This window comes from Bos indicus x Bos taurus, chromosome 22 (assembly GCF_003369695.1).
Source record: "Bos indicus x Bos taurus breed Angus x Brahman F1 hybrid chromosome 22, Bos_hybrid_MaternalHap_v2.0, whole genome shotgun sequence".
NCBI classification, from domain to species: Eukaryota; Metazoa; Chordata; class Mammalia; order Artiodactyla; family Bovidae; genus Bos; species Bos indicus x Bos taurus.
In genome coordinates this window covers 21,960,485-21,974,528 of record NC_040097.1, presented here as the reverse complement: position 1 = coordinate 21,974,528, position 14,044 = coordinate 21,960,485, and the positions used below count along the sequence as shown (strand labels likewise).

The 14,044-nt window shown below is 40.8% G+C and overlaps 1 protein-coding gene across 27 annotated transcripts in view; it reads left to right on the top strand.

The window, feature by feature from the left end:
* CADPS (calcium dependent secretion activator) overlaps positions 1-14,044 on the top strand; it is a 471,796-nt gene that overhangs the window by 390,651 nt on the left and 67,101 nt on the right. For 15 of the 27 annotated variants that reach the window (XM_027523777.1, XM_027523803.1, XM_027523778.1 and 12 more), the window contains 4 exons: positions 1,998-2,145; positions 11,035-11,049; positions 11,933-12,007; positions 12,893-12,976. In XM_027523777.1, coding sequence (XP_027379578.1) covers positions 1,998-2,145; positions 11,035-11,049; positions 11,933-12,007; positions 12,893-12,976 — 322 coding nt within the window. The remainder of the gene's footprint in view (positions 1-1,997; positions 2,146-11,034; positions 11,050-11,932; positions 12,008-12,892; positions 12,977-14,044) is intronic. The other 12 variants (XM_027523802.1, XM_027523795.1, XM_027523779.1 and 9 more) reach the window with 1 other exon arrangement.

Genomic DNA, 14,044 nt, shown 5'->3' with positions numbered 1-14,044 from the left:
TCCCTTTCAATTGAGGCCCCAACAAAAGCAGATCAGAGCAAGCATAGCGGCAAATACCATCCCCAGACCCCCAGATTCGGAAGTTAAAAAGTGAAGAAGTCCTTGGATGTTGTAAGACATAGAACGTACATGAGTAGAGCCTAGAACGTTAGCTTTCCTCTTTGGGAAAGAATAAAAGGGTCTTGTTCTAGGAGGACAAGAACATTACCACATAGGTGTAAATGTGCAGTGCCTGAAAGTCAATCAGGCACTCATTTCAAAGTTTCTCAGCAGTCGAAATCATACATTTGACGGAGCCTCTGGTCTCCTTTATGTGAGATCCACACAAAATAAGGCACCCTAACCACCCTTTGAGAGGCAGTGTAGTGACTGACCTTGGCTTTTCCACCCCATGGAGCCCTCTCAGTCATATTAATTTTGCATTCAGCTTCCTTTTCTCACAGCCACACAGTCCAAGGGCTATGAACAGCTCTCCTGTGAAAACAGAAGACGATTACTTCATTGTAAGGGAGTGATTTAGCTTTTCCATTTCTCAAATTGGGGCCGGAACTGGCACACAAACCTCAGAAGATCAGCACAGGGACCTGTCCAAGTCAGTCCGCATCAGGCCCCCTTTTCACAAAACCAGAAAGCGATGTATTTTCAACGTAGCTTAAAATGATCATCATGATTAGAAAGCTTCTTCAGTGCACCGAGTCTTTGGGAGCCAAGATACATTTATCTTTAACATGATCATATAATATATAGGGTGTTTTAAGGGTTTTTTTTCCTTTTAGTTTTTTTTTTTTTTTTCCTTAAGAACTGGGCTTCCAACCTTAGAAATTATACTTGGCTCTCCTGCATGCACCCAGGGTGTGTTAGCAAGCTGGCATCCTTTCCTGAGCTAACTAGCTGTGTGGTCCTCCCTATGCACTGTTAGAAAACTGCTACAAATACCTCTTAAAGTAGTGCTCTCCTGGTGCCTGCGTGATCTCCAGAACCTGACCGTGAACAATGCTCAAAAGATGCACCAGACGGAAGGAGCTTTATTAAAGCCACTTACTAACCAGGTGCTTTTTTTTAAAGACATGTCATGACATTGACCCACTTCCCTGAAACCTCTTAAAATCTTAACTGGTCCCCTTTACAATGCTGATATCAAGGAGTACATCTCAGCCCTGTATTACCACCTGCTCATGTCAGACTAGGTTTTTCCTGTGAGCAGTTAGCACATTGATGGGATCATAATTTGACCTATGTCAAAATTAAGTCACTTTAAGTTTCCACCGTTGTATACTACTTGAAATGGTAAGTATATTATGATGCTTTTACTTGTAAAATTAATATAATCTTATTGCAAAGCAGTGCTTTAACATTGCAAAAACCCAGCAACAGCCAAAAAAAAAACAACAAAACATAGTAGAAGCACTCTCCAGGACCACTTCTCCTAATTTCAGTCTCCTCCCCAAAGGTAACCATCCTATGTTTTTAGTCTTTAAAGCAATATAATAAACTTGTTGAATTTTTTTTTATGTGTCTCTCTTTCACAACCAGAAAGGGGGAAAAAATAATGTCATTTAAGATATTTGCCACCGTGAGATTTGTTAACATTAGAAACTGCTTTAGGGGGTGAGGATGGTTGTTTTTTAATGAAGTATTTCAACGTAGTCAGGTGCAGATGTGAGCGAACTTATATATGCTATAATGCTGTAATTGAGTTTTTGTTCATTCATTCTTCTGCAATTAGGGTTCTCCGTAGCATGTAAACTATAGACAGAAATACGCCGAGCTACAGGTGTTCCATGTGCTGCGGAGAAAGGAAGGGTTTACGTGGCTGTCTCTCTGAATAGGCTTCCTTAGCTGGGAAAGTCATTTTTAAAAGAACACATGTGAAGTCATTGTCGATTGAAACTGATTACAGCCTTCAATTTTCTTTTTCACTGACCTCTCAGAAAATGTCTCCTCCACCTGCTGCCATCTGAATGCTGAATTGGTCTTTTCCTACTTTGTTTTAATAGAACCAGGATTGCATTTGAAGTTAAGCTGCAAAAAACCAGTCGATCAACAGATTTCCGAGTCCCACAGTCAATATGCACCATGTTTAATGTTATGGTTGATGCCAAAGCTCAATCAACAAAACTTTGCAGCATGGAAATGGGCCAAGAGGTAAAAAAAAAAAGATACAGATTTCATCCCCCCCTCCATTGATCATGTAGAAGAAAACTTCACAAATTCCTTCCATCTACTCTAGCCTGCTAGTTTCAGAAATGCACTCTAACGTGGATTAAGCCACAGATGAATGTTTGCTGTCTGATCGTTAAGTAAATTTCTAAAGCATGTGCTGATGACTATGCCAGTCACTTGGAAGTGATTCTTGGCTGGGCTTGGGGTGGCCATAAAGTTCCTTTAAGTCAGATCAAGTTTGACGATCTTATTTGTTGGGCTGGCATCTCCAGCAGGTGTGTTTGACAGAATGCAAGTCATTTTCACATGGGAAGTGCATTTCATTACCTGAGCATCTGGGCAGCAGGAGAGAGCTCTTCTTAGCATCACACAGCCTCCAGGATATATAGCATTAGATCACCCTGCCACCCAGTCCCCAGCCAGCAGGCTTTGAACTTCCAAGAAATCGCAGGCTTTTCATTTTCCTTAGACTGAGTGGATTGTGAATCTTCCCTGACCAAAAGTTTAGTCCTTTGCTAAGTTTCCAATCCCAAAGTGGTATTTAAAATGTAAAGGAGAAAGAAACAGCAACTTGGGCTTGATTAAAGACTATCATGATCATTTTTCTCTGATGGCCTTAAGCCAGCTAGATATTCATATACCAATTTAGAATTAATTCAGAAACATTTCTGGCAACTCTCATGTTGTTGCCAATTGGCATAAATTGCTCCTAAATCAGATCTTTCGATACCAGCCTTATATGCTCAGAATTTTTACTAAATTATATTTGCTCCTTATTCGTTATTTATTTTCTCTTTCAGCACCTTCCATTTTTAAATGTGGGTTGGTGGTATTCTCTTCCTGGCAAGACTGTCTCTAACCTTCTTTCCCCTCCAAGTCAGCTTCCTCAGCCATCCCTGTTAGCTGCTGCTCCTGATCGATTTTCTTGTAGGGTACCTTGCCCCAGGGTGCTGTGTTCTAAGCACTACCCTCAAATGCAAGGTGGCAGTGGTTCTCTTTGCTGGCTCTATTCACTGCATGAGAACTATCTGGAGCAGTAGTTCTCCAGTTTCAGTGCCTAGCAGACTCATCCAGAGAGCTTTTTAAAACCCAGATTGTTGGGTCTCACCCCACACGAGTTTCCGATAGGTCTCGGGTGTGGTCCAAGAATTTGTATTTTTGACAAATTTCCTAGTGATGCTGATGCTGCTGGCTGTTCTGGAGACCCCATTGTGAAAACCACTGGTCTGGAGGCTCAGTATCCAAAAAGAGTTATGGAGAAGAGCTGAGGTGCAACAAGCCAGCCTCCTGAGGAAGGCTTAGGTTAGATGGGCATCCATACCCTGGTTCTTTTGCCTGGGCGGTGCTGCAAACTGGAGCTGATCAAGTCACTCAGCTTCTTCAAACCTCAGTCTCCTCATCTGTAAAAGGATAGTTTCATTAAGGCTGTTTTTAGCTGTCAATTCTTCAGACCTCACCAAGAAGGCCAGCATAAGGAATGAATAAAATTGTTCTGGATGAAGTGGAGAGGGCAGGAATTCAAGAAATAGGGGGCCCAGAGTCCAAGCTACCATATTCCACTCCACCTCTGCACTTCTTCACTGCCCACCAGCCACCTACCCGCCCACACTTCTCTGGGGGACTCTGAACAATCTTACAGGCTTCACAGAGTCTACTTTAAAAACCTGTTCTTAGTGATATCTAAAGTTCATTAAAATACCTTTGAATTCAAACTCCAAAGTACCATCCCTTCTAACTGTTTCTCCCTTTGAGCTTTTTTTATATTATGAGATATAATTCACATACCATAAAATTCAGCCTTTTAAAAGAGTACAATTCAGTCATTTTTAGTATATTCACAAAATTGTGCAGCCATCACCACAGTCAGTTGTAGGACATTTTCATCCCCCTGAAAAGAAACCCAGACCCATAGGAATTCCTATTCCCCAACTCTCCCTCTCCAACCCTAGATAACCACCCCTCTACTTACAGTCTCCCAAGGATTTGCCTGTTCTGAGCTTTTCATATCACTGGCATCTCATGTGTAACCCTTGATAATCTGGTTTCTTTCACATGGCAGAGTGTCTTCAAGATTCACCCATTGTTATTACATGTATTCATATTTCCTTTTTATAGCTGAATAATATTCTATTATATGAATATACCACACTTCGTTGATCACTTTGTCAGTTGATAGACATTTGAGTTGCTTCTATTTTTCAGCTACTACGAGTAATGCTGCTGCGAACATTCCTGTCCACATTTTCATGTGGACCTCTGTTTCACGTCTCTTGGCTATATACCTAAGAGTGAAATTGCTGGGTCATATGGTAACTCTGTGTTTACCTTGTGAAGCACAATCAAACTGTTGTGCAAAGTGGCTGCACCATTTTGCACTCCTGTCAGCAATGTACGAGAAATCCTGTTTCTCCATAACGTAGCCAATACTACTTCTTCTTAACCATCTTTCTGGTATCACCGTCCTAGTGTGGATGACACAGAGTCTCATTATAGCTTTGATTTGTGGTGATGTTGGCCATCTTTTCATGAGCATATCGACCACTTGTGTCTCTTCTTTAAAGAAATGTCTATTCGCTCAAATCTCTTGCTCCTTTTCACAGTTGGGTTGTTATCTGTTGTTTGATTATGAGAGTTCTTTATATCTTTTGGATATGAGACCATTATCATATATATGATATACAGCTATTTTCTTACCTTCTATGGGTTGGTTTTTATTTTTTCACTTTCTTGGTAACATTGTTTAAAACAGAAAAATGTTTAAATCCATTTTATCTGTTTCTCCTGATAGCTGCTTGGCATGTCCATTTTAGCTGAGTTTCACAAGGATGGCACCATTCAGGACAGGAAAGGGTGGTGTCACTAGGACTGGCCTTCCTTTACCCTTGGCAACTTTTACAGCCCCTCTTCAGTTTGACTCAGCTATGGCCTTGATCATAGAATTCCTGCCTACCTGGTCAGATGGCTGAACCATCTTTTCGAATAGAACTAGTCACTCTGATCTTTTCTTTTTGAACTGGATTTGAGAAGGTAGTGGGAGCAGGGTGAAGGAGTGGAGGGAGGTGTTGTAAGGCAGCCTACTGAGAATCTGATGAAGTGGATGAAGCCGTTTCCTAGAAGAAAAAAAAAACATACTTTGATAAATTTCACTATACAATTTCAGGGCCTTGTCAGGCCAACCTGTAGACCCTGGTTGGAGATATAGGATGAGAAATAACCGGTTTGTTTTGTCACAGTTGACCGTCTCTTATTTTTACCACTAATCTGTTCTGTGCTAGAGTAGTATGACATTGGCTTAATCTCGAAGCCTTGGTTTTCTTGAATAAACTTTCCAATGGTTTTAATAACTAAATCATATGAATTGTACACGTTAGCTACCAAACTACATGACATTGAGCAAGTCACTTACTCTCATAATCTTGCTGTCATTGGTCAGATGAGAGATAGAGTATGCAACACACAACATTTGAGAGGTATGTAGCTTGTCAAAATTGGGGATAAAGCTACCTAAGTTCTGTGTGTAAGATTAGAAATTTGGTCTTGGATATTCCCAAATAGTAACATTTTCAAGGCTGAACAGCAGTGACTGCTTCTTTCTGGACATTATTCTATTTTATGTGGTAGAACAAACTTCATGTATTTACCCCTAAATGAGTCAACATGCTTTATTTTCTTTTTTTTTTTAATGAAAGCAATAACTGACACTTATAAATGTTTCACAATTTCCCAGAACTACTGCACAGACAACTGAACTAAATGATCTTTATTAAGAGCCCATCCAATACTGTATTCTAGTCTGTGATCCTTACCCTCGGCCTGTCACTTTCCCAAGCCACGCTAGAGTGATCTTCTGTGCCATTTCTCCCTGATATAACTGTATCAGAGACACCTAAGTGACCAGCTTGTGAGGAATGAGGCCTCTTGTGACCTTTGAATGCCAAATGACTGAGAACGGTGAAAATGAAACCAGACGTCATTGTAAATATGTACTTCCTTCACGCATCTTGCTCTGTAGCTGTGACCTTGGCCAGAACTTTCTTGGGAAGTCTCATGCAAGTGATCTCTCAATTTTTCTCACTTTGTAGAATGATGATATTCATCTCCAAAGTAAAACAGTTGTTAAAGTGAGATTGGCCAAGGGTGGCTGCAGACATCACAATACTGGGTGGAAAGAAGTCCAGTGTTTTTATGTAGCTTTCATTTTGTGGGGCTTCCCTGGTGGCTCAGACACTAAAGAATCTGCCTGCAGTGCAGGAGACCTGGGTTCGATCCCTGGGTCAGGAAGATCCCTTGGAGAAGGGAATGGCAACCCACTCCAATATTCTGGCATGGAAAATCCCATGGATGGAGTAACCTGGCAGGCTACAGTCAATGGGCTCGCAAAGAGTTAGACACAACTGAGAGACTTCACTTTCACTCTCTTTTCATTTTGTGAATATTTTGATAGTAAACTCATATTATATATCTAGTTACTTATACCTGTTTCTACCTAGATTCCAACTCCCTTAAGGTATTTTGGACTAGATACCAACCAGGTGATACAGTGTTTTCCAATTTTAAGATCACTTCCTGAATTTCATCACTGGGATAAAGTCTCATTTAAAAGCAGCTGTTGAAACATTTGTTAACCATACTTTTCCATCTTAAATATTTATTTTTTCATTAAAATTTGTGAAGCCCCAATAGAGAGGAAATTGTGTATTAAATAGTTTCTCACTTGGTCTAGTGTGTTTTCGTCTCATTTCCGAGGTCAGATGGTCTTAACAGAAAGACAACATACACACAATCTGTTCCATGACAAGGCAAAATGTGCAGCACAGGAAGTCAAGTGGAATAATTTTCACAAAGTGATTGTGAATTCATTGCAACTTAGCTCATCAGAAGCAAAAGTAAACTCTCCAAACTTCCCGTGCCGTTGAAGGTCAGTGGTCCCCTTGCTGTCAGCACAACCTAGCGCCCTAGAATAGAACTTAGAAATATTGTTATGGTCCTTGTGAAAGTGGCTCAGTCGTCTCTGACTCTTTGCGACCCCATGGTCTGTCTATACAGTCCATAGAATTCTTCAGGCCAGAATACTGGAGTGGGTAGTCGTTCCCTTCTCCAGGGGATCTTCCCAACCCAGGGATCTAACCCACGTCTCTCACATTGCAGGCAGGTTCTTTACCAGCTGAGCCACCAGGGAAGCCCTTAGGGTCAAACCAACCTAAGAAAACCAACAGAGAGGACTGAAAAATGCCAAAGTAGGCAGGATCCCCTACAGACTGGAATCAAGATTGCCAGGAAAAATATCAATAACCTCAGATATGCAGATGACACCACCCTTATGGCAGAAAGTGAAGAGGAACTAAAAAGCCTCTTGATGAAAGTGAAAGAGGCGAGTGGAAAAGTTGGCTTAAAGCTCAACATTCAGAAAACTAAGATCACGGCATCTGGTCCCACCACTTCATGGCAAATAGATGGGGAAACAATGGAAATATTGAGAGACTTTATTTTGGGGGGCTCCAGAATCACTACAGATGGTGACTGCAGCCATGAAATTAAAAGACGCTTGCTGCTTGGAAGAAAAGCTATGACCAACCTAGACAGCATATTAAAAAGCAGAGACATTACTTTGCCAACAAAGGTCCATCTAGTCAAAACTATGAGTTTTTCCAGTGATCATGTATGGATGTGAGAGTTGGACTATAAAGAAAGCTGAGCACTGAAGAATAGATGCTTTTGAACTGTGGTGTTGGAAAAGACTCTTGAGAGTCCCTTGGACTGCAAGGAGATCCAGCCAGTCCAATCTAAAGGAAATCAGTCCTGAATATTCATTGGAAGGACTGATGCAAGACCTGAAACTCCAATACTTTGGCCACCTGATGCGAAGAACTGACTCATTTGAAAAGACCCTGATGCTGGGAAAGATTGAAGGCAGGAGGAGAAGGGGACAACAGAGGATGAGATGGTTAGATGGCATCACTGACTCGATGGACGTGAGTTTGAGTAGGCTCCAGGAGTTGGTGATGAACAGAGAAGCCTGGCGTGCTGCAGTCCATGGGGTCACAAAGAGTTGGACACGACTGAGCGACTGAACTGAACTGACTGAGGTTATAGGCAGAATTGGATCGTTCCTTTGACTGCAAGAAATTTTGTGACAAGGTAATCTAGTATTACCTAGTGTTGGTCACTCAGTCATATCCAACTCTTTGCAACACCATGGACTTTCGCCCTCCAGGCTCCTCTGTCCATGGGATTCTCCAGGCAAGAATACTGGAATCAGTAGCCATTCTCTTCTCCAGGGGACCTTCCCCACCCAGAGATTGAACCCGGGTCTCCTGCATTGCAGGCAGATTCTTTACCATCTGAGCCACCAAGAAAATACTATCTAGATAGGATGGTAATTAAAAGGTGCCCCATGAGTATTTATATGCCTTCATGGAGCTTCTCATCTGCAGGGAGCAATGTGTCTCCTGAGAGAACAGTGAAGGCAGATTCCTTGGTCACTATTTCTCCAGAAAAGCAAGTTAGTCAAATAAGTCTCAGAGGAATCTGGTGAAAGGAATTTATGTGTTTTTGTAATTACTTGACTAGCAATGGGGGCTGCTTTAATACGTAACCCTTTGTTATGTAATTAACAGAGTAGATACTACCCTGCTGTACAACCTTTCCCAAAGTAGGTTTTATTTAATTCAGATTACAGTTTACATATAAGAGCTTCCCTGGTGGTTCAGCAGTAAAGAATCCGCCTGTCAGTACAGAAGATGCAGGTTTGATCCCTGGGTCAAGAAGATCCCCTGGAGGAGGAAATGGCAGCCCACTCCAGTATTCTTGCCTGGAGAATCCCATGGACACAGGAGCCTGAAGGGCTACAGTCCATAAGGACAGAAAGAGCCAGACACGACCAACCGAGCACAGCACAGCAGAGAGAATGTATACACACATGTAAACATTGTAGTAATCAGTAACTGTAGTAGTGATTCTGCCAGATAGCAGTTCTGGGTTTCTAAATCATGTTTCTGAGCATCGTTTCATGACTTTGTTTGATGAATATGATTTCTACTTTCACAAGAGGTTTAATTCTAGCCCCACTGAGGAGAGGAGGAAATAGACTGGCAGAAATGAACATGCTCAAGTTTTTCCTCTGGAAGTCAGAAGCAGAATAATCATGGCAGATGCTTTTTTTCATAAGTAGGAAAAAAAGAAAGATGTAGAAGCGTGGAGATCCCAATATTCACCAAGAGAGAAAGGGAGAGACAGTGATTCTCCCTGGAGAATACTCAGGACTGTGTTCCACATGGAAATACTGAAGGTAGGAAGAGGCTCCCATGTCTCCATAAACTTCAGCTTGGATTCCTTAGAGAATGAAAAGGTTTGAGGTTCTCTCACTTCGGAAGCCAAAATAACATTGTTAATCTTCCAATCAAGAGCCTGAATCTTCCTTAAAAAAAAAAGATTTATTTTTTTATATTTGACTGCCCTGGGTCTTCCTTGCCATGCAGGGACTTCTCTAGTTGCAGCAGGCGGGGCTACCGTCTCTCTAGTTGCGATGAGCAGGCTTCTCTTTGCAGTGGCTTCTCTTGTTACGCAGCACAGGCTCTAGGTGTGCAGGCTGAGCAGTTGCAGCTCGCAGGCTCCACAGACATTTGGGATCCTTCTGGACCAGGGATCGAACCCTGGTCCCCTGCATTGGCAGGAAGATTCTTAACCACTGGAGCACCAGGAAGCCCAAGCCAGAATCTTTCTTAGAGTGTGGAGAGTGATTGCCGTTGGCTTTGTTTGCCATTTCAGCCAAGTGTTTCAAGAGAGAGTTCCTGTTCTCAGTGATGTTCTTTGCTTGGTTAGAAGCCCCTTATTTAATATTTCACATTATGTTATTTTGCCTGCAGCTAGCTTTCCTGAGTTAAACCTCATAATTAATTTAATAAAGGTGAATCATTTATAGTAATTCTAAAGAAAATCTAGCAGAGGGAGGCAGTCACATAGGGAGGGAAAGTAAGCATGTGATTCTGGATCTTATCTGAAGACCTAAAAATGAATTTGGAGCTTCGTCAGTACTCCTGAAATTCTTTTGCTCTGACATCTTTCTTTGTGTTTCTAACACAGAATCCTGCAGATAGTTTTTCCATTTACCTGGAAGTTTATGCCACTTACCAGTTTGTGCCACTTTCATGAAGCTACCAGTAGAGCCAACATGGACCATTCCTGTTCTTATTTTCCTCTAATCAACTAAAATGAAAAATAAAATGATAAAGCAATTATCCTTCAATAAATTTAAAAAAAACTAAAATGAGATGACTGATGGTGATCGCTCCCTCGCTTTATCTTCTCTTTTATGACCTTGAACAAATATTTGAATTGCAATTATAGTTGACAAAATGGTTTCACATCTAGACCCTCAGTATGATCTTCAAAGTAGATTTTTGAGCTTGAGAGCAGTACTGGCAGGAAAGGACTTAGCCCTGGTTTTATCATCATATTAATAATGCTAAATGTCTTCATACAGAGTTTGCCTCATTCTCTACTAGTTTCCCTCCCTTATCATTGGTCCTGGGCGGTAGTAGTATTACCTGTTTGTTTTGCAGATGAGGAAACTGAGCCAGATTTTCTTAGACATCTTGATTTACCAACTTTGCACTGGGACTTCATCTCAGTCTTCCAATTACAATCAGAATTCACCTATGACTTGAAGTGAATTTACCTAATTCACATCCCTTTGCTCCTAATTGCCAGTTATCAGAATATCAAACCACATTACTATGGCTTATTGTTTATGTATGTTTTCATAACTTTTTGGATGCTTTGTTTAATTTTTATTTTTCTCATGAGTCCTTTTGTCCTAATTTTTATCTACACTGTTTCTTTTCTGTTCCTAATTAATCATCCTTCTGAAAGTTTGCTAAAGAGTGGGTAAGTGCATTTTCCTTTCCAAATAGCAATGTTTTGCATTGTTATTTTTTATTAAGGAAATATGGAATAATTCAAATGGATACTAAAATGATCTAATAAATGTCAAGGAGCTGGCATGCAGTATCTTCTGTTGAAATCGCTTTTCCTTTTTCCCTGGCATTTGCAGCAGATTTTTGTTTATGTGGGGATTTGTTTTTGCGTTACTGTTTAAGTTTTAATTGACAGTGGTAGTACGAGAAATTAAAAAGCTTAGCAGTCGTCTCAGGAGAACCTATAAACCTGGGTCTACTTCTCCACAAATGAAGAAACTGAGTAACTGCCACAAGAGTTCCTGGAGAGATACTTTGCCTTTAGACTGAGTCAATCCCTGGGGATATAACTGGGTGACTCTCAGGCGGTAACACAAAGGATCCGATGACTTAAGAACAGTTTGTGCAAAATCAGTCAGTCTTGGTCACATTCCCTTTGGAGTTTGTGATTCCCAAAGTCATATCATCCAGCAGTTTCCTAAAGATAATTTTCATCCTCTATATTAAATCAGTGCGGTGTCTTGTTTTATAAGACCCAGATCAACACACTGCCAGACCATTTGTTAAGCCACCCCTGCATCCTATTTGTAAATGGGTGTGGCTACACATATCAAAGCCAGCAAAAGCTTTGGGTAAGGAACAACGCGTCTGGTCATTTTTTTTTTTTAAGAGCTTCTGATCTTTCTTCATCAAAGACATGGAGTCAGAATCTTACAGCTGCTTCTGGGACTATGGAAATAAAATAGGTCTGCCGGCCACATTTTATTTATAAATCGCGTTGTCTAAAAATTACTGATGGATGCAGTGCCAGCACCTCCCAAACATGCTAATGTTTGTCTTTCTGTGTTCTTTAGCATCAATACCATTCAAAAATAGACGAACTAATTGAAGAAACTGTTAAAGAAATGATAACACTCTTGGTTGCAAAGGTAACCTTCAGCTTCAGGTGAAATGTTTCATTGTGAATATTGCTTTGTTATGTCTGCGTTTCCATTAAAATGTAACACGTTAAAAAGTTGCGCTGGGTGCTTGTATTTCTCAGGAAACAAGATAGTATGTCACCCAGCTGCAGCTCTGAAGGATTTTTCTGATGATTGTGAGCCCGGCGAGGATGAACTGATGAAGTGGCATATGTGACCCTAATAAACATGTGTCCTCCAGTGTTACAGGAGGTTATGCAGGAAATATTTGTTTTTCAGCCCTGACAAAGTTAGCTTTTTAAAAACCGAAAGTTAAATGGTAATAAGGAATTCTGCCATCATGAAAACCCCCTTTCCCCTCGTTTCACATGCAGTGAGAGTCATAATAAAACATAAAAGTCAGATAAAGCTATTTCAGTCATCCTCATGAATTATAGAATTTTAACTAAGTAATGCTGAATGGGAAGACATTTATATTTGCCAGTGCTAAACTTCTGTTTCCCCAAAATTACTGATAAAATACAAATAAAAATAGATTGGATTAAATGTAGTGCTAATATGTAACGTAAAAACTGCTTTGCGCAGTTTTGGATTTTGAAAAGTGCATTTAATATTATCGCATGCTATATGCAACTCAATAATATTTTGTCACTTTGCACTTCTGTAACACTCTATATTTGCAATCACATAATAATGAAGAGAAAGCCGAATAAGTCAAATATTTCTATGTAAAGGCAGTCTCTTCCTTTCCCCAAAGACAGGAACCAAATAATAGAACTTAAAAATGAGCAAGGGCTCATTGCTGGTCTCTGGGAGGTTGGGAAATGTTGCTCTTTATTATGGGCAATTATAGTTTGAAATAATGATTCTTTTCCCTTTTTGCTATTTTGCTAGTTCGTTACAATCCTGGAAGGAGTGCTTGCAAAATTGTCCAGATATGATGAGGGGACTTTGTTTTCTTCTTTTTTGTCATTTACCGTAAGTAAAGAGCTTCTTTCTTTCTTGGTTTATGTTCTAGTTTGGGTTTGGGTTTAGGGGTGAGGTGCTTTTTATGTCATTTTGGTTTAAGGTTTGTATATATATGTTCATTGCAGTCAACTGCTAATGTATAATAATAACACAGGAAAATAAGCAGAACAGTTCATTACAACAAGTAATCCAAATCATTCCTATTTAATTTTGTATAATATGTACGTATGTATGTATACGCATGTACACAGACACATATATGTCTCTATTAATATATGTATGTATCCAAAGAGGGTTGCCAGTTTGTGTTCACCTTAGCTAGCTCAGGTATTTCTGGGCTCCTTTTCCTGCAAATGAGGAGAATTAATTTTAGAGATTACCAAGCAGAGATCTAAAAGTCAGATAGAGCTCCTAAGTAGATGTTGTTTGGTCCTCACCATATCAGGTACACTTTTCTTTACTGAATTAGCTGCCCACGTTTAAGAATCAAGAGAACTCAGGGATGTCAGTATTCCAGGGTGTCTTCATAAGGCAGGCAGGCAGCAGCCTTTGGTCTGCATGTGTGCGTTGCAGCAGTCTGTTGGAACTCAGTCGGTAGTCCCTACAGACCAGAGAGGTGTTTACCAGTTCCCTGTAGCCCCTTTCCTTGCCATTTTGCTCATTCCTGTACTGGCCTGGGCTTGGAGACACTGGAGCTTACAACTTCTGCTGCACATGATCCAATCTGTACACATTCAGAAAAGCTCTAATTCTGTGCCAACACGCCGCATGGACACAGAAGTACGATAGGTCATGGGGAGAAGCCGGACTCATTCTCTGTAGGTAAGTGATCCATGGAGATGGTGGCTTAAATGGGCCACCAGTTCGCCCTTCCTTCTGTGCGAGGTGGGCACCGCTGCTGCGTGCTTTCTTGCCATTTCTCACAGCAAGGTTTTTGCTGGCTGGTAGACCAGCTGTTTTCCTCTCACAACACCGTAAGAAAGGCAGTTAGTTTAGGACCTGCTATTTATGGGTCCTTCAAAACCTCTCTTCTAGGAGATGAAGAATCTCCTAGACAGGCATCGAATGCCAAGACAG